Raw genomic sequence first — 19,262 nt, forward strand, 5'->3', positions numbered from 1 at the left:
GTTTAATAGGGTATTTATTTAACAAAATATAAAATGTAATATACTCTGTATTTTCTCAATAAGCTGGCTATTTATATGGCCAGATGTTATCTACTGGAGCTGTTTAAGTTGACTAGAATGATATTGTGTGCAGAGACATTTTTCTTTAAGTTATGGCACACAAAAGAAATATAAGTTAGGGACACCTGGGTGGCTCAGTTAAGCATCTGCCTTTGGCTCAGGTCAGGTTCCCTGCTCAGTGAGGAGTCTGCTTCTCCCTCTCCCTACTGTTCCCTCTGCTTGTGCTCTTTCTCTTAAATAAAATCTTTAAAATATATATATAAGAGCAAATATAACTACTATTGTTTTAAAAACTCTTAAATATACAATCATTATATCTCTTCTTGCACGACTTTTCAGTTCAGGTATGTTTCTATTTACAGTACCACCCAAATTAGGTGCTCCATTAAGGATAAGAAATCTGGTGGGCTCCAATATATATATTTTTTAATTTGGCAATCTATATGTAAGAAGGAAACAACTCTTCCCAATTTTTCTCAAATTCACCTCTTCTAGAAAACAGAACAATAATTTATCACTGCAAGAGACTTAATGCATTATACTATTGGCATTCTCCAAGAATACTACATACAGTGTGCTGGTAAAATGACCTTTAAAGTAAAAAAAAAAAAAAAAGGTAGGTTACCTAATTATTTTAAAACAATTCGTAATGGGATCAGACTGGATATACATCATGTGCCATTATTAAACATACTAAAATATAACTTTTTGCAAGCATATCAAAAGGGAATTTTTAAAAATCAACAATTTTAATACTAGTAAAATATACAAAGGAATTTAAGTATTGTATTAACATATTATTTCACCTCTCTGATAGAACTGATAATTGAATCAAAATTACCTAAAATACCTCTTAGCAACTATGTCAGAAGTCAAAAACCAATCTAGGATTTCAGAGAAACACACATATTTCCCTCAAAAACAGCCCTAATTCCTTCATCTTTTACATACTTTCCTATTTTTCTTCATTTTATCCTACATTTGACAAATCCAACAACTATTTGATTTGTTAAATAGCACAATAAAAGTCAAAGAGCACTTTGGAAACAGTGACCAGATACTGTAAGGCTCAAGAGAACAAGAATGATGTACAAATTTTATGCTGCAGTTAGTGAATTTGTTTCTCACAGGGTAATGGGTTAGCAATTCTCAAGCATATTATACATACACTAGGGCTGAACAAACAAGTAAACATATCCTGGATAATGAGAACCAGGTTTCTCACTGTCAAAGAAAATGCAAATAAGGAACACAGGAAGGCTGAAATGAATCCTGTGATACTGGGTTTCATCTGAGGTATCAGTGTGAACTCAGATGTTTTGTGCACATCTACAGACATACAGAAGTAAAGTAGCTATATGCATGCATGAGTTAGTGTAATACTACCCTGGCTCTCCCCACAGACAGGGTCTTAAAAAAATTGATACAACAACAGCAATAAGCAGAGAAAATTCCAAGATCTTGGCTTCTAAATACTATTCTCCAATAAAAGGAGGCTGGGCTCCTTGAACTGTTGATTCAAATGCTGGGACAGGGAAAATACAAAATAAGCCTATTGTGCCAGAAATTAAAAATGCTCAAAAAGGATAGAGATAGCTCAAAAGGGCTGGGGAATCCATCTTAGCTCTCTATGGTCAAAGCTGTAAAAATTTATGAAACAAAATAAATGAGATTGTTGGATTCTAATCCATAAAATAGACACAAGTTCATACTGATACAAATAAATGTAAAAGGGAAAAGAGAAATAGAAAAATAACATTAGAACACCACAGTGATAACAGTGGCAGACAAAAACTCACGAAAGCATACAAAAACAGTGAGCCAAAGTCTCAATAATATTTCCATCACAGTATCTACCTAAAGATATTCATTCATTGAAAGGGTCAACGTGGTCACCTGTCTCCCCAGTACCCACCTCCACCCAACCTTTCTTCTGTCAATACAACTTCAACTTATGTGGGTGGTAGTATATCCTTGAAGCCCCAGATGACACACTGTGTCTGGTCTAAACCAGTCATGATAACATGATTCCATGTGCTTGGTCTCTAGGACTGACCATATGACCTTGTTCTGGCCAATAGGACATAAAATGTCAATTGCATGAATCTTCTGGAAATGCTTTTTCTTTTTGGATATAAAAGGATGAACAAGGCTGGCTGTCCCCTTTTAGAATCCCTCCATCCCTTTCTTTCTACCTGGAATGGATCTTTAATACTAGAGTTACAAAAACCATTTTTGCCTCCATGAGACTAACAAGCATGAAGTCAACAGTCAGCAGGTAAGGATGGAAGAGCACAAAGAACAGGTTTGAGTCCCTATCAAGAGTATCCAGCAGCTGCATCAGCTTTCAACCGCCTATGTCCAAGACCTCTTGTTATTTAAGAAAAATAAAGCCCTAATCATTAAATGTACTGTGCCATTAGTGTTTCTATCCCTTATATCCAAAGACATTCCTAACTGATCTAATCACCAAGTAAGAATAGTGGTGGCCTCACTGATCAGGATGAGAGCAAGTTTAAAGCAGTCCTAGAGAGAAGAGATACAGAGGTTGGGAAAGCCTCCCAAGGAGAAATAGAATACTATCAGGCATCCCACATGCACATATACAGAATCAATACTGTATAGGGTCTATGTAACAGGCTCCGCAGCCAGACTGCCTAGGTATAAACCATGACTCTACCAATAACTAGATATGTGACCTCAGGCAAGATATCCAAGGTACCTCTGTACTTTAGTGTTTTCAAGTCTAAAATGGGAGTAAATATATTCCTCTTGAGAAAGGTTGGAAGAACAAACAAGGTAATACGCGTAAAACTCTTGGAATAGCTCCTCACACAGAGTAAGCTCTCAGCATGTATGAGTTAATCATCATCATCTTTATACTGAGGATACAAACACAAATAGCTATTATGCAAACACAAACAGATAAAAATGAGTACAGTTTATGCAGCTCACACATGGCACAAATAGAGTGATACAAGAGAGCAGAAAATTCCTCCCTGAACTCAACCACCTTTAAAGTGCTCCTCTCAACTGAGTAGTTCTTCTGTGTCTGTTAATAGCTGCATCAGCAGTTCTAGCTCAGATTCCATAAAAATGATTCAATTTCATAACAAGGAGATTGGCTAAACATAGGCCATTTACACTTCAAAAAGCAGTTGAAGGGCAAAAGTGTAATGTCAGATTTTATCTCAAGTATTGTTCTTACCTGGAAAGTGGAAACAGTAACTCATCTCCTAACAGTAATAGAAAGGGTGAATTTATGATCGATTTCAAGTATACAATACTTCAATATGCATAATCCTTTCACAGTGTGTGATATCAGACCCCAATGCACATTTCAGTTGAATTACTTGTTTCTATGAATGACATTTTGTATGAGCTGGCATGCATTTGGACTCCCTTCACATAAGACTTTCATCTGCAGGAATTACTGAAGGCAAATCCTAACAGAGCCACTGAAGCAGGTAACACTAATTAGGTGACTCTTTAATAGGCAAAGATGACTTTCAAAACCTAATTGTTCCTATGATAATAGTAATTCCAATCAAGAAAGAGAAAGCAGAAATTGAAAAGGTGAACCATTTTACAGTTTTGAACAAAAAGGCAAACACTGTTTCCATCAGGCTTCTCACCCACAAACTAGTCTGATTATAAAATTTACTTAATAGCCTCAGACACCAGATACCTGTAAATTCCCATTATTTCACTTTTCCCTGGTCATGTTCTATTCCTGATACTCCTATGTCAATGGTCATAGCCTTTCCATTCTATCACAGACATATTCTTTTACTTTCCATTCCTTGGATACCTCAGTCCCAAATGCATCTCATCCTATTTCCAAATTCGTTACAATTTTTAAAAAACTTAAAATCGGGGGGTGGGGGGGGCGGAGACCTTTTCAGTTGACTGCAACATTCTAGTGTAAGAAACAAAAAGTCATCTTCTATAGTCAACAGGTAATACATACCACACAGAGAACAAGCATACAAAACTTAAAATGTATAAAATCATGGACTTCTGGGACAACAGCAGAACAGGAGAATCCTGAGGTTACCCTGTCCCACAACAACCACATCAGTGCATCCAACCCAGAAGAGAACTCAAAGACTGGCCAAATAGACTTTCTACTTAACGATACAGACGAAGAAACATGGCAAATAAAAGTAAAGATGAAAACATTGTCAGGAACCAAATTCCTGGCCAGACTCACTACAAATGAGAGGGATACCCCACAAGCTCAAGGAAGGGAGGGGGAGACCTCAAACCCAGTACCCAAGACACAGGGGACCTGCACTGGAAGGACAAGTCCCCATAACATTTGGCTTTGAAAGCCAGCAGGGCTGAACTTTCTGAGTTTTTATAACGAGCAGGACTTAATAACATGTACTTCAAAAATTAGCAGGCTCAGCTACAGGAGAGCCAGAGGGCAAGGGGAAACTAAATGCCCACCCTTAGAGAGACAGAGTAAAAATCCCACCAAGATATAGCATAGAAATAGTACTTTGAAAAGTACCTGTAGGGGATTTACTAATCCTAGAATGTATGCTGGAGGGGTAGGGACTTTAGGAGACTTCTCCAAGAACAAAAGAGGTGGACACCATTTCTCTCACACCCCTCTCCCCACCCCCCAGCCTAGGTGGACAGACACCTGCAAGAAACCACACTTTTCACCTACCTTACTAATGCAGTGCATGCATCCCAGCCCCATGTCTGCCTGTGGGTTTGTTCCATCCAACATGCCCCACTCAGCAGGATTCCCTCCCCAAGGGGCTCCTGCCCTGTTTCACCTGCAAGCAGCTCCAGCAAGAAGCAGCACCATTTCAAAGTGACTCTTGTCCTGGGGAGAGGAGAGAGGAAGATAACCACATACCCTAGTAACTCAGTCTTGGCGGCTGAGTCTTCTAACTGCCAGTCAGTGTGTCTCCAGCTCCAGCCCCAGCAGGCATCTGGGCCAAATACCAGCCTGCCCACCAACAAAAGTCTCTCAGGAGGCAACCTAGGGAGAGCAGCCTGTAGTTCATTGCCACTGCAGCCCCAGTAAACGGATTACAAGCAGGCACCGGGTCTGACTGCTGACACCAACCAACTATATAAGCCCACTATGGTCCCGTACTGTTCTTAACAGCAGGAACCAAATCTGGCCCACAGCAGGCAAAGTGAGTCACTGCAGCCAAATGAGGCTCAGCCACAACAGCAGGGTACATGTAACACACAGAGGGAACATTCGCAAAGTACCAAGTTCTGGTGAACATGGGACACTGGGCTACAGGGTACCACAGGATCTGTTCATTAAACCACCACTGTAAGATCAAGAGATGGAACAGACATTCCTACTACACAGAAACAGATAAATGAAATGAACATAATAGGCCTGTAAAGAATACAAAGTAATTATCATAAAAATACTCCCTAAACTTAAGAGTGGAAGATCTCAGAGTGACCTTCAACACAAAAATACAAGAATCAAAGATAAAGAAGTCAATAACTGATTAAAAACACACTACAGAGAAATAACAGTGGATTAGAATTAGAAAAAGCACAGGATGGATCAGCAAGCTGGAAGACAGAGTAATGGAAAGCAACTAAGCCAAACCACAAAAAGAAAAAAAAAAGAGTAATAAAAAATGGTAACAGGTTAAGGGAACTCAGCAACATCATCAAGCATAATAACATTCTCATTATAAGGATTCCAGAAGGAAGAGAGAGATCAGGGGGCAGAAAACACATCTGAAGGAATAATAGCTGAAAACTTTCTCAATCTGGAAAAGGAAATACGAATCCAGATCCAAGAGGCACAGAGAGCATCCAACAAAATTAGCGCAAGAACGTTCACACCAAGACACATAATAATTCAAAAGGCAAAAAGTAATGACAAAGAATTTTAAAAGCAGCAGGAGGAAACAATTACATAAGGGAGACTGTCAGTCGATTTTTCAGCAGAAACTTCACAGGCCAGAAGAGAGTGGCATGATGTATTTGCAATTCAGAAAGGAAAAAAACATGCAACCAAGAATACTCTATCCAGCAAAACCATTGTTCAGAATAAAAGGAGAGAAGTTTCCCAGAGAAACAAGAGTTAATGGAGTTAATTTCATCACCACTTAATCAGCCCTACAAGAAAGTTAAAGAGAATTCTTTGAGTAGAAGGAAAAGGCCATAGTCAAGAGTAAGAAAATTATGAAAGGGAAAAATTTCCAAAGTAATACACATATAATAAAAGTAGCAGACTAATCTGCTTATAAAACTTATATACTTATAATAGCACAAAAGCATTAAAGTCACTTATATCCATAAAGACTAGTCAAGGGATTTACAAAATAACAAGATGTGGTGTCATATACATAAAACGGGGGGGGGGGGGTTAAAATTTTGTGCTTTTAGATGGGTTCAACTTAATATAGACTGCTATGTGCATAAGATCTTACATGAGCCTTACAATGCAAAAACTCTAACAGATATGAAAAAATAAAGAGAAGGGGATATATATATATAAAGCCATCAAACCATAACGTAAGAGTGGAAGAGAAAGGAGAATAACCACAAAAACAACCAGAAAACAAGTAACAAAATAGCAACAAGTACAATCTTATCAGTAGTTACTTTGAATATAAATAGACTACCTGCTCCAATCAAGACATAGGGTGGCTGAATAGACAAAAAAGCAAGACCCTTTTATACACTGCCTACAAGAGACTCACTTCAGACCTAAAGACATATGCAGACTAAAAGTGAAAGTAGGAAAAAACGTTTACCATCCAAATGGAAGTGAAAAGAAAGCTGGGGTAGCAATACTAATATCAGACAAAACAGACTATAAAACAAAGACTTTGTGAAGAGTCTTTGTATGAAGAGACAAAGAGGAGCACTATATAATGATAAAGGGAAAAATCCAACAAAAGGATTTAACAGGGACGCCTGAGTGGCTCAGTGGTTAAGCATCTGCCTTTGGCTCACAGCGTGATCCCGGGGTCCTGGGATCCAGTCCCGCATTGGGCTCCCTGCATGGAGCCTGCATCTCCCTCTGCCTGTGTCTCTGACTCTGTCTCTGTGTGTCTCTCATGAATAAATAAAATCTTTAAAAAAAAAAAAAAAAAAGGATTTAACAATTTTAAGTATGTATGCACCCAACATGGGAGCATCTAGATACATAAAACAACTATTAACAGATATAAAGGGACAAATTGTAATAAAATAACAGTAAGGGACTTTAACACCTCATAGACATCAACAGATAGAATATCCAAACAAAATCAACAAGAAAACAGTAACTCTGAAAGACACTAAATTAAACCAGAAATACTTAACATATATTCAGAACATTCTCCCAACAACCATGGAAATACACATTCTTTAAGTGTGCATAGAACATTCTCCAGAACAGATCACAGGTTAGGCCACAAAACAAGTATCAACAAATTCAAGAAGATTGAAGTATTCCACACATCTTTTCTAACCACAATGCTATCAAACCAGGAATTAACCACAAGAAAAAAATCTGGAAAGAGCACAAACACGTGGAGGCTAAATAACATGTTACTAAATAATGAACGTGTCAACCAAAAAAAAAAAATCAAAGAGAAAATTAAAAAATACATGGAGACAAATGAAAATGAAAACCAGTGGTCCAAAATCTTTGGGATGCAGCAAAAGCTAAGAGGGAGGATTAAAGCAACACAGGCCTACCTCAAAAAGAAAAATAAACAACCTAACCTTACACTGAAAGGAGTTACAAAAAGAAAAGCCCAATGTCAGTGAAAGGAAGGAAATAATAAATATTAGAACATAAATAAATGTTTATGTTCTAATAAATAGAACAGATCAATGAAACCAGAAACTGGTTTTTTAACAATCAGTTGTCCAACAATGGTATATGTTTCCTCAAATAGAGCTACCTGAACGTGTTCAAGCAAAAAAGCCAGATGGCCATCTCAGAGGGACACTAAGGAAGACACACCTGTCCTGCAAACACTAGGATTTCTAAGATTGCACCCACACACACATCGGATTCACTACTCACATCTTTACTATATTGGGAATAAATTGCAACAGCAGTTTTCCTACTTTGAAAATGAAAAATAAAGTTGCTTCAACAGGCAGCAGCAATTGGGCCAGAAGCCACAACCTTACACATGACCTCAAAGTAAATCAAAAGCTTAAATTCTCCAAAAGTCATAAAAAACAAGAAACTCTTCCACTGTGATAAATGAATAACTTTGAAGACAATGGTGTGATAAAGATATAGGAATACTCTCAGAATGAAATCCATTTGTTTGAGCATCTGTTTGCCACCTACAAAGAATAACTCTTTCTGATGGATTTAACCAAGAAAAAAGAAAGATAATAAAATTCATTTGATGGGATGTTAATGCACAAACACACCTCATTTTCCTAGAAAACCTCAAAAGACATCTGGTGTTAATGTATCAAAACCCACAGATTTTTTTTTGTGTGTGTGTGATCAAGCCATAACATTTTAGCATTGTGAACATTAAAACTGCCTTCATAACATCACTTGGTAATTTCAATGGTTCCACCTAAAAGAAAACTAGTACTTCTGATAAAGCTACATTATACCAAGTTACAAGTTTTTTTTTTTAAGAATTAAGATTATTTTTAAACACTTTGGAGGTGTTAGCTTCTAAAAGCATGTAGCTATTAAAATGCTAATATGGAAAGGTGAGGTGGGGATGCTAGAGACTTAATGCCAGTAAAACACAGGAAATTGATTCTCTAGATGATGTGGAAAAGCTGGCTTATAAAGTTAATGAGATATTACTTAAGGCAAAAGAAACAATTTGTCCCTTAACAATGAGGATAAGCCAAACATTTCTGTCATCAAATATGGTGACACTAATTAAAAGAACGACAAAAACTAAAGCAGGTATGAGAATCAACCAAAGCACAGGAAAAAGTTAACTACAGCAAACACACAAAGTGAAGGTTAGTTATAGTAGCAAGTCAGAAATAAATATAAGTGAATAAAAAGAATTCCAACAATTATGTGTCCTACCACAAGGAAAGTATAACTAGTCAAAGGAGTAAATTTCCCATTGAACATTTAAGAGACTTGACAACTACCTGGGATGGATTTCTGATGTAGCAGGAGAGTAAAGTAAGATGATTAACCCCTGAAACTAGAAAATCCACTACTTTGTCTCTTAGATATCGTAACTAGCCCCAGATAACAAAAATATCACAATCCTTAAGCAGCAGCTTTAGCCAGAGATTTCTTTACCATCCATAAAGTTAAAAAAAAAAAAAAAAAAAAAAAAAAAAAAAGCCTGCAAAGTTTTCCAAATTTCAAAGCAGGCATAGTGCTCTGATCTAAATAACAAAATGCCATGCTGCTTTTAGGAAAAATAGGTCATCAGAAAACTCAGGTTTTTAGTCCCAGTACGAACTCCAATATCCATTTCCAAAGGCTTCCCCTTAGTAAAGGAATATTTCCTGTGTATGAAGTTCATTCCAAAATTATGAGTCTATTAGTTGCTCCTTGCTGATATGAATAGAGTATATGACAAATTTTCTGCTTCTCCCTCTCCCTGCTGCTCCCTGCTGCTTGTGCTCTGTCAAATGAATAAATGATATCTTAAAAAAAAATGACAAGTTTTCTATATATTTGTCACAAATTATCATTAAATACAGATCAAATATTTCTAAAGAAAATTTAGCATCTGAATTCAGATGTGCTGCAAGTGTAAACTACACACTGGTGTTTGAAGATTTAGTACAAAAAATGTAAACTACTGGGGCACCTCAGTGGCTCAGTTAGGTGCCTGCCTTGGGCTCAGGTCATGATCCTGATCCCGGAGTCCTGGGATCCAGCCCTGCCCCAGGCTCCCTGCTCAGCTGGGAGTCCACCAGTCCCCCTCCCTCTGACCCTTGCCCCTGCTCACACTCTGGTACATGCACACATACATGCGCTCACTCTCTCAAACGAATAAAAAAATATTTAAAGAAAAAAGTCAACTACTGCATTAATAGTTGCTTATTCTGATTATATATTGAAGTAACATTTTAGATATTAGGTTAAATATATAATTAAAATTAAGTTCACTTGTTTTATCTTTTTAATGAGGCCACTGGAAAAAAGTTTAAGTTACATAGGAAATTACATTTCTATTGGATTGAATGGCCTGCTGCAGGCTAAACTCTTCACAGTAAGGTTTGTCAATTATTTTTCTATAGCATCTCCTGCAGTATGGCCCGTAACTGATACACAAAAAGCATTTTAATCAACTTTATATAGAAGCACAAAACATCAACTAAGTACGACTAAAACTGTCTTTTTGATTCATATACCATCTACATTCTATTGGAGTGACATTAAAAACCTCCCTTAGTAATCATGACAATTCTGAATTTTGGACCAAGACAACCAAAAACACTTTCAGCTGAAAGTAAATTGCCATATTGTATGGGGCTGCGTTATGCCCTCCCAGAATTCCTGTTGAAGTCCTACACCGGTGCCTCAGAATGTCACTCTATTTGAATATAGGGCCTTTAAAAGGATAATTAAAGCAAAAAAAAAAAAAAAAAAAAATCCTATGGGTGGACCCAATCCAATAGAACTGGGGTCTTTGTAAGAATAGGAGATTAGAACACAAGTAAAACAATCCAACAGGCAATCCTCGAGGACACAGAGAAGGCAGGCATCTGCAAGGCCAGGAGAGAGGCTTCAGAAGAAACCAAAGCTGCCAACACGTTGATTTTGGACACCTAGCCTGAGAATTAGGCCACCCAGTCTATGGTACCTTGTTATGGCAGCCTTAGTACATGAATACATTGTTCCAAACATTTAAATTTTTTCCAATTACCGAGTTTTGGATTTTACAATTAAGTTACAAATTCAGTTCCTCACTCACACCAGCCATATATCAAGTGCTCAATAGACATATGCAGCTAGTGGCCACTGTACTGTACAGTACAGACCCAGAGAGGACACCAAATCAAGTTTCAAAAAAAAAAAAAAATGCCTAACTAGTTGTTAGATATAACCAAAAAAATGTGTTCTTACTATATATTGAAGCATGTTTAATCTTAAAACAAAATGCAAATACAGAAGATTCAAGTCTACCCCTGGGTTATTCTTACTATGATTTGCTGAGTAGATTAGGGATGGGAGTTCATAGTTCAGAGCTATGTTTGGGACATCTGAAGGTTTCTTGCAAAATACAGAGAACTACTGACCACAGGTGGCCAGGATACATTTATCACTACAAAAAAGTCAGAACTCCAGATTCAGTTTCCCAGAAATTCCCAAGTTAGCAACTGGTAAATTGGAGAACGCCAATACTCCTCTTTAGAGTTTATCATGCTTCTTGTGAGGTAGCGGGCATTTTCAATGGAAATTAAATTCCAAAAATAAGAGATGGCATGAATCCTATACTGAACAGAATATTCCTGGATTTATTACCATTTAACCATGAGGCATCAAAAAGTATGTCCACTATTAATAATTTCATGAACCTATAAAGTTGAAGAAGCATGGGAAAGAATACAGAATTCAGGAAACAGAATAGTTCTGCTACACTTGCCTAATTGGACTGAAAACACTAAAATAAGTAGCTATATCTCCTTTAAGAATTAAAAAAAATGAAGGTAGAGGGGTGCCTGGATGGCTCAGTTAAGCGGCTGACTCTTGATCTCGGGTCAGATCATGATCTCAGCATTGTGAGATGGAGCCTGCTTAAGATTCTCTCTCTTCCTCTGACCCTACTTACCCCTGCTCTCTCACTTTCAAAAAAAAGATCATAGAAAATCCAAAATGTAATCATCAGTATAATAAAGTTCATCTACTGGAAAGAATTGTACATTTGCATAGAACTTTACTCCTTAAACCAGCTTTTTATACTTTATCTTAAATTTGCCCAAGGACTTAATGTTTGGATATATTCTTATTTTTCATAAAGAAACTAAGGCTCTAAGAAATTAAGTGACATGGCCAATGTCACATAATTTGTAATGGACTAAAACTCAAACCTTAGTCTTCTAGTTCCTAAACTTTGTATAGGCTTCACCCTATTAAAGCATTAAAACTATACCTAGCACAGTGTTATGTAAATGTTAGTTATAATAAAAAATTTTAATACAATTACAGTGACTTGATCAAGTGTGTACTAACAGTACTTAAAATGGTAATTAAATTCAGAATAAATCTCAACCATGGTAATTCAGTTTAGAAGAAATAATCCCCAAGAGCATTATGGTCACAGGAATCTTTTTAAAATTTAAATGTATATAATCGTTTTGCAAAGAAATACCAAGTGATAGATAAAAGGCCTTCTAGCATAAAATTTATTTATGATGATCAAATTAGGTGGGGAAAATAAAATAGAACTTTTAAAACTAGAGTTTTTTATATATTAAGTGAATAATGTTTCATATCCGCTATATTTTTTATTCCATCAGATCCATTTAAGAGTGATATAAAAGTGATTTAGAATTTCAATATTCAATCTTAAGGGAGATTTAAAAACTGAGGAACAACTGAACAAGATTTAAAAAGACTGAAGAACACACAGGTGGTCCCAGTTGGGAACAAGAAACTAGAAAAGTTATTTTTGGAACAAGGGGAAATTTTAAATATGGACAGGTACTATGAAATTTTCGGTAGAAAAAGTGAAGTTGTAAACTGAATGAAACAACTTATAGTGTGTTCTCCTTTAGGTTTAAAAACACTTCACTGTATAGTTACATATATAACATATATATATAATTATATATATAATACTTTAACAACACTTCACGGTATAATATCTGGAGGGATATAAATATACACGTACCACTTACACACATATATGGCAATAAGTGGTAATCTCTGAGAGGATGGAGTATGGCATTGTTATTTCACTTTTGCTTACCTTCTACATTTTTATAATGCACATGTACTATGTTGTAAAAATTTTTAAATAACATCAATATTTTTATAAGCCAGAAATTAAAACCTCTTCATTTGCTGCGTCTTACATTTATGAAATAAGTACATGTGAAATAATGATTCTGAAGATAGTCTGACTCTTCACTTAGCAATCAGGTGTTTAAAATAAATCTACTTTCAAACATATGGAGTTCAGAATATAAAGCTCATGAAAAAAACAATGATCACTGAAGAACAAAGCCAAAAACTGTCCCTATTTACAAAAACATTTTGAAAAATCACCTATGCTTAGAGTTTAAAACAGCAATTGTATGCCTAGAACAGTTAAATATTGTTCATTATGAATTAAAAAATCTTTAGATAAAAAGTTAAGGCAATGAGAAAAATAAAAATGTTTGTATTCTTGCCATTTATCAGTGTTAAAATGCTTTACACGTAATCTTAAATCTTCCCAACAACTGTCCTTGGAAAGTCTCATTCTCTGTATATTACTGATGAGAAAAATCAAGATTTAAAGAGCTACATCCAGAGTATATGAGAAACTCCTGCTTGGCAATCATTTTGCAATACTATGCACATAAATTATTAAGCGGTACATCTGAAACTAATACAGTATTATGTCAATTATACATCAATTTTTAGAAAAACAAAAATTACAAATTGTTTTTTAAAATAGTTTATTTTTTAAGTAATCTCTACATTCAACGTGAGGCTTGAACCCACAATCCCAACATTGAGCATCACATGTTGCATCAGCCAGGCAACTCTTTACTAATTTGTAAAAAAAAAAAAAAAAAAAAAAAAAAAAAAAAGGAAAGATGGAGCACCTATCTGGCTCAGTTGATAGAGCATGTGACTATCTAAGGGTCATGAGTTCGAGCCCTATGTTGGGTATAGAGATTACTTAAAAATTTTAAAAAAGTAAAACGATAGACCCCTCCCCTTCTTTATGGCAAGAGTCATAAATATTTCACAAAAGACCTGCAAAAGGCCAATAAACGTTAAAAAAAATCAGCATTCTGCCATAAAGAAACATAGATTAAAGTCAGAGATACCTCTAGACATCCACCAAATGGCTAAAATGTAATACTAATTCTAAGGATTGAAAAAGAACATTCTAGGGGATAAATTTAGCATAAGCTAAGGCAAGAGTATTAAATCTGGAACAAATGTTCTAATAAACATGGGTAGTTCACTTGGCTTGGGCACAGAGAAGGATAAAACGTATTCTGGAAAAGTAGTTAGGAATCAGAACTCAAAGCGTCTTCAAGTCCAAGAGAAGGACTTTAACCCACATGAGATTAACAATACAGAACTGTGACAGAGATGACAGCTTTGCATAGAATGTTCCAAGGGGGGTAGCCCGGGTGGCGCAGCAGTTTGGTGCTGCCTTCAGCCCAGGGCATGATCCTGGAGACCAGGGATCGAGTCCCACGTAGGGCTCCCTGCATGGAGCCTGCTTCTCCCTCTGCCTGTGTCTCTGCCTCTCTCTCTCTATTTCTCTCATTAATAAATAAAATCTTAAAAAAAAAAAAAAAAAAGAATGTTCCAATGGGCAGGGAGATACAGAAAATTTCAGAAACACTTCTTGTCTCCCATCCTGCATTAAACTTCTCTATCCTCCACAATCTGGTACTACCCTCACTCCTCAACCACAATCTTCATCTGCACTCTCCAAACTTCTCAGACCTACTTCTCTTCACTCACCACCAGGTGAGCTCACACCTGGTCGAAGGCAGCACTAAGCCTTCACTCAGGGCACATCTCCTGTGTTACTCTCTTGCTCCCCTTAGGCTACTCTCAATTGAAATCTAGTGCTTTTTAAAGAGGCACAGCTGAGGTCTATCCATTCCATGACTTTCTGCCTACTCCAAACTGCACTCATCTCCTTCCCCTGAGTTCCTACCTTCTCTATGTGGGCTCCTATAATACATAATTCAACATCTAACTAGAATTTATTTTGTTCTCAACTCTCCAACCAGACCATAAACTCGTGAATAGAAGAGATCACACCTTTCACTTTTGTACCCCTGCAGCACCTACTAACAAAAAATACACACTAGCTAGTTGTCGGTTCCTCCTGATAACAGAAATGCAAACATACCCTTTTATCCAACAATTTCATTTCTAGGAATTTATAATACTGACACTTTCATATATATGCAAAAACATCATGATCAAAAATATGCATTGTAGATAGTAACAATAAAAACTAGAAATACCCTAAATATCTAATAAGAAAGACTAGTTTATTTGAGTCTATAGTGCAACTTGGGAGTGTTGTATGAAAGGAGAGAAAATGAGTACTCCCCTTGACAAGGATGGATGAGGCCCTCAGGCCTGACAACAAACGTACACACAGTTAAGTCCCTGCCACCTACTTCGTGGCATCTAATCATCGTTTTTTTGTTTTTTTGGTTTTTTTTGTTTTTGCATCGCTATATTGTACACCTGAAACTAATTATATATTAGGTACATTGGAATTAAAGTTAAAAAGAAACCTTGGGATATCTATATAAATGGGTAACATAATAAGTGAAAAAAGTTGCTGGAAAATGGTAAATATTTCCTATCTTACTTATTTTCACATATACACACAAAGAATTTACAAAACCAAAATTTTAGAATGATAACATTGGCTAAGTAGGATGGACTTTAGAAACACTTGTTTGAAAAAATTTGAACATATACAATGTAAAAAAAAAAAAAAAAATTCCACTAACCCAAAAGAATAGTTTACAAAACAATTTATAATATGAATCCATTTTCTTTAAAACAAGACTAATAACATGCTGAGGCCTATGGACCAAAATGAGTATTTAGAACATTTGCCAACTATTAATAAGTTACTCTCACAATCTACATTAGTTGTTTTTCTTTAAATAATAAACACTTACTTCTTAGTTGCTCCCCACTACTAAAAAATCAAAAAATCAAAAAAACCCATAAATCTTTCTCTGACCTAGGGATCTCAGAGGGGTAAACATTTTGGTCCACCCGGCAATTAGCTAAGAGAGCCAACTTAACTGTTGGGCAGCCCGCTGCACTAAATCTGAGTAAGTATCACAGGTAAACCACGTCTACAAATGAGGTCCACCAAAGTTACTGACTGAAAGCTACTTCACTAGTAGGTACGCATTAAATGTCTGAGGGCAGCCAGGGTGGCTCAGCAGTTTAGCGCTGCCTTTGGCCCAGGGCGTGATCCTGGAGACCCAGGATCAAGTCCCACATCAACTCCCTGCATGGAGCCTGCTTCTCCCTCTGCCTGTGTCTCTCTGGACCATTCTCCATCTCCCCAAAGGAGATGACCTCATTCCAAACAATCCTTATTTCTGTTGATCTCCTTGTCCTGCCTTGAAAAACCTTTGCCTTTCTGTAGCCTTCTGGAGCTCCCCTCTACTTGCTGCTGGGATGCTGCCAGATTTCACAAATTAATAATGTCAATTACATCACTAACATTCACTGTTGAATTTTTGTAATTTAACACTAGTAAATAGTGGCAAAACTAGGGTTTAAACCTAGAGATTCTGATTCCCTTACTATACTGTACTATCTCTAGGATAAATTCCTTTCAACAGAGAAAACACTAGAAATCTTCAGTCGTATGTTGCTACAATATGAACTAATCTTTTAGAATTTCTTAAAAATAAAAAAAATGTTATTAGAGCCCAAGTCAGGACAGCTGCCCTAGATACATTATCTTAGCAAAGACAAGTGTGCTCCAGCAAAGGAACATTTTGCATACAACTATACATTTTTTTTTACATAAAAAGTTGTAAGTCAATAGACAACATTTCAGAGTGCTGAAGATGTTAAATTTCTAGAATTTGCAGGGTTCCTAGGACTTCATCTTTATGAGAAATAGGTAAGTTTCTTCCTTTTTGTTTTGTGTACAAAATGTTCCTTTTTGGGTTTTATTTTAATGAAGCAGATGTACAATATGTGCTCAGGATACAAACAGAGCCTATGCTTTGAGGTTCTGCAGAGTCAGTCTGACCTTAGTAAATGTTTGAGTATAGCTAGCTTCCCAGGGCGCCCCAGGGGTAGGGCCCACCAATACTTAAAGTCAAAAATGTCCTTTATCACAGTAAAGCACTTAGGTTTTCACCACAAAACTAAATTATCAACAGAACGCGGGGATCCGATGTTTACTTATGGAAATGCTGTTGGTTTGGCTACCACGGGATAACCGAGTTACCAAGAACTTATTTTGCAAAAATGTTGGCCATTGCTTTTCTCAACTTTTGAAAAGCTATTTACAGTGGCCCAGCGGTTTAGCGCTGTCTTCAGCCCAGGGTGTGAGTGATCCCGGGGATCCGGGATCCAGTCCCGCATTGGGGTCCCTGCACAGGGCCTGCTTCTCCCTCCGCCTGTGTCTGTGTGTCATGAATAAATAAACAAAATCTTAGAAAGAAAAGAAAAGCTATTTACAGTGATAATTAAACCCCAAACCTCTTAACCAAGTCAGGTTTGGGTTTAGATACTAGTTCTGTTACCACTTTCCTTCACTTGCAAGCAAGATAATAAAGGCATGTGTGGAAAACTCAGCATAGTGAATAACTGGAGAATAAGAAGTCAAGGTCCCTAACTCCTGTTCTTTACCATCCACACTCCCAGGATGTGCAACAACTTGGGCAAGCCCACATCAAACCCCATCAAACCAGATACCCTCGCCAGACCCGTTTATTCCTGTGTTTATGGGAAACCTTAAACATCGGATTATGCCTTCTGTTTATATTTACGAACTGAGGGATGCCCGGGTGGCTCGGTGGTTGAGCGACTGCTTTTCGCTCAAGGCAGGATTCCCGGGGTCCCAGGGTCAAGTTCCCGCTTAGGGGCTCCTTGCAAGAAGCCTGCTTCTCCCTCCGCCTAGGTCTCTGCCTGTGCGTGTCTCTCGTGAGTAAATAAATAAAAATCTCTCTCTCTTTTTTTTTTTTTAAATAAGTTTGCAAACTGATAAAACACAAGTTCTACACTGCAAAGAAAAGCTGGTGAGGAAACACAGTACTAAGAGGTTATCCCGTGGGCCCGTGACTACACACGACAAGGAATGCCAGCTTCGCAAATGCACCTCCCGCCTGCGCCCCAGGGGAGGGCGCCTGCAGTGACAACCCTGAGGCGAGTTCTGCGGCCCTCGGGCGTCTTGTAGGGCCACCCACCACCCCGGCGGGATGAGCTCGGGGTCTGAGACCCGGCGGGGCGGGCGATGCGGATGAGCCCAGTCGCAGGGCTCCCGGCCCACGGGCTCCCGCTGCAGGGGGCGCTCGCGCTCCTCCAGGGCAGCCGGGCAGGGAAATCAAGGACGACGGCCAGGACGACGGTCTAGCCCCGCTTTGGTTTTTTTTGTTTTGTTTTGTTCTTTAAGGGGGGCGTAGGGAGGGAAACTGAGGCAGGAGGTCGGGGAGTCGGCCTCGGGGCTCAGAACTCGGGAACCCGTGGCCAACGGGAACCCTTTCTGCGTCCGACCTCTCGGGGCTGCGACGAGGGGACCGGGCAGGGGCCCCGGGACGCGGGACAAGGTACAGTACCGGTAGGAAGCAGGGGCTCCAACGGGGTGAAAGCATGCTCCATACCGGCCTGCGGGGCTCGGCCCTAGGGAAACAGAAACGCCGCGTTACAAGCCGCCTCCTCTCTTAACTAAGCGCGCGCCAACCCTCGGGAACGCCGGCCGCTTCCGGGCGGAGCTGCCCCCACCCCGGGGAGGCGGCGGCGGCGCGCGCGGACCCGCTCGGCGGGGGAGGAGCCACGACGGGGGGCGCGACGCCCGGGGGGCCGCCCCTCCTCCCTCCCCGCGCGCACCGCCAGCATCCGGGGACCGCGGAGCCCCGCCCCCGCCCCCCCGCGCGCCCAGGACGCGCCCAGGACGCGGGCGGCTCGCCGAGCGGAGGCCGCACTTACACAACGGCGGGTGGAGCCGGCGGCGAGCGGAGCGCGATCGACCGCTCCGAGCTCAGCTGAGGAGCCTCGGCGGCGCGCGGCAGGCGCTCGCAGGCTTAAGTAACGGCGCGCGAGGCGGCCCCGCCCCCTTCCGGAGCGGCGCGCGCACGCGCTCCCGCCGCGCACGCGCACGCGCCCGCCTCCTCCCGCTCGGGCTTTCTGGTCGACCGCTGCCCTCCGCGGTGCTCAGCCCGGCTTTGCCGCCTGGCACACCTGCCGGTCCCCCCGGGGCGCGTGCTCCCGGGCCCCCTCCTCGCTCCCCGCTCCCCGCTCCCCCTGCTTCCCCCGCCGGCCTGCTGCATCCTTGCCCAGCCTGCCTGCGCCAGCCCAGCCCCTGCTCCCTCCCTGGTGCACCGAATCAGAAAAAGTTGTCGGAAAGTAG

General features: G+C 39.4%; 1 protein-coding gene and 1 non-coding gene across 4 annotated transcripts in view; one reads left to right on the forward strand and one right to left on the reverse strand.

The window, feature by feature from the left end:
* TPK1 (thiamin pyrophosphokinase 1) overlaps positions 1-18,899 on the reverse strand; it is a 312,036-nt gene extending 293,137 nt beyond the window's left edge. The window contains exons 1-2 of one of the 3 annotated variants that reach the window (XM_041751936.1): positions 18,842-18,899; positions 18,472-18,535 (exon numbers count right to left, since the gene is read on the reverse strand). In XM_041751936.1, coding sequence (XP_041607870.1) covers positions 18,472-18,514 — 43 coding nt within the window. In that variant the 5' untranslated portion in view covers positions 18,515-18,535; positions 18,842-18,899. Of the gene's footprint in view, positions 1-18,471; positions 18,767-18,841 lie in introns of those variants that run through there. The other 2 variants (XM_041751935.1, XM_041751934.1) reach the window with 2 other exon arrangements.
* Positions 15,221-15,350, forward strand: LOC121490291. Its single transcript, XR_005987611.1, has one exon. It is a non-coding gene; the product is annotated as a U6atac minor spliceosomal RNA (small nuclear RNA).
* Positions 18,900-19,262: the final 363 nt, after the last annotated feature.

Source organism: Vulpes lagopus, chromosome 4 (genome assembly GCF_018345385.1).
Source record: "Vulpes lagopus strain Blue_001 chromosome 4, ASM1834538v1, whole genome shotgun sequence".
In the NCBI taxonomy this organism is placed as follows: domain Eukaryota; kingdom Metazoa; phylum Chordata; class Mammalia; order Carnivora; family Canidae; genus Vulpes; species Vulpes lagopus.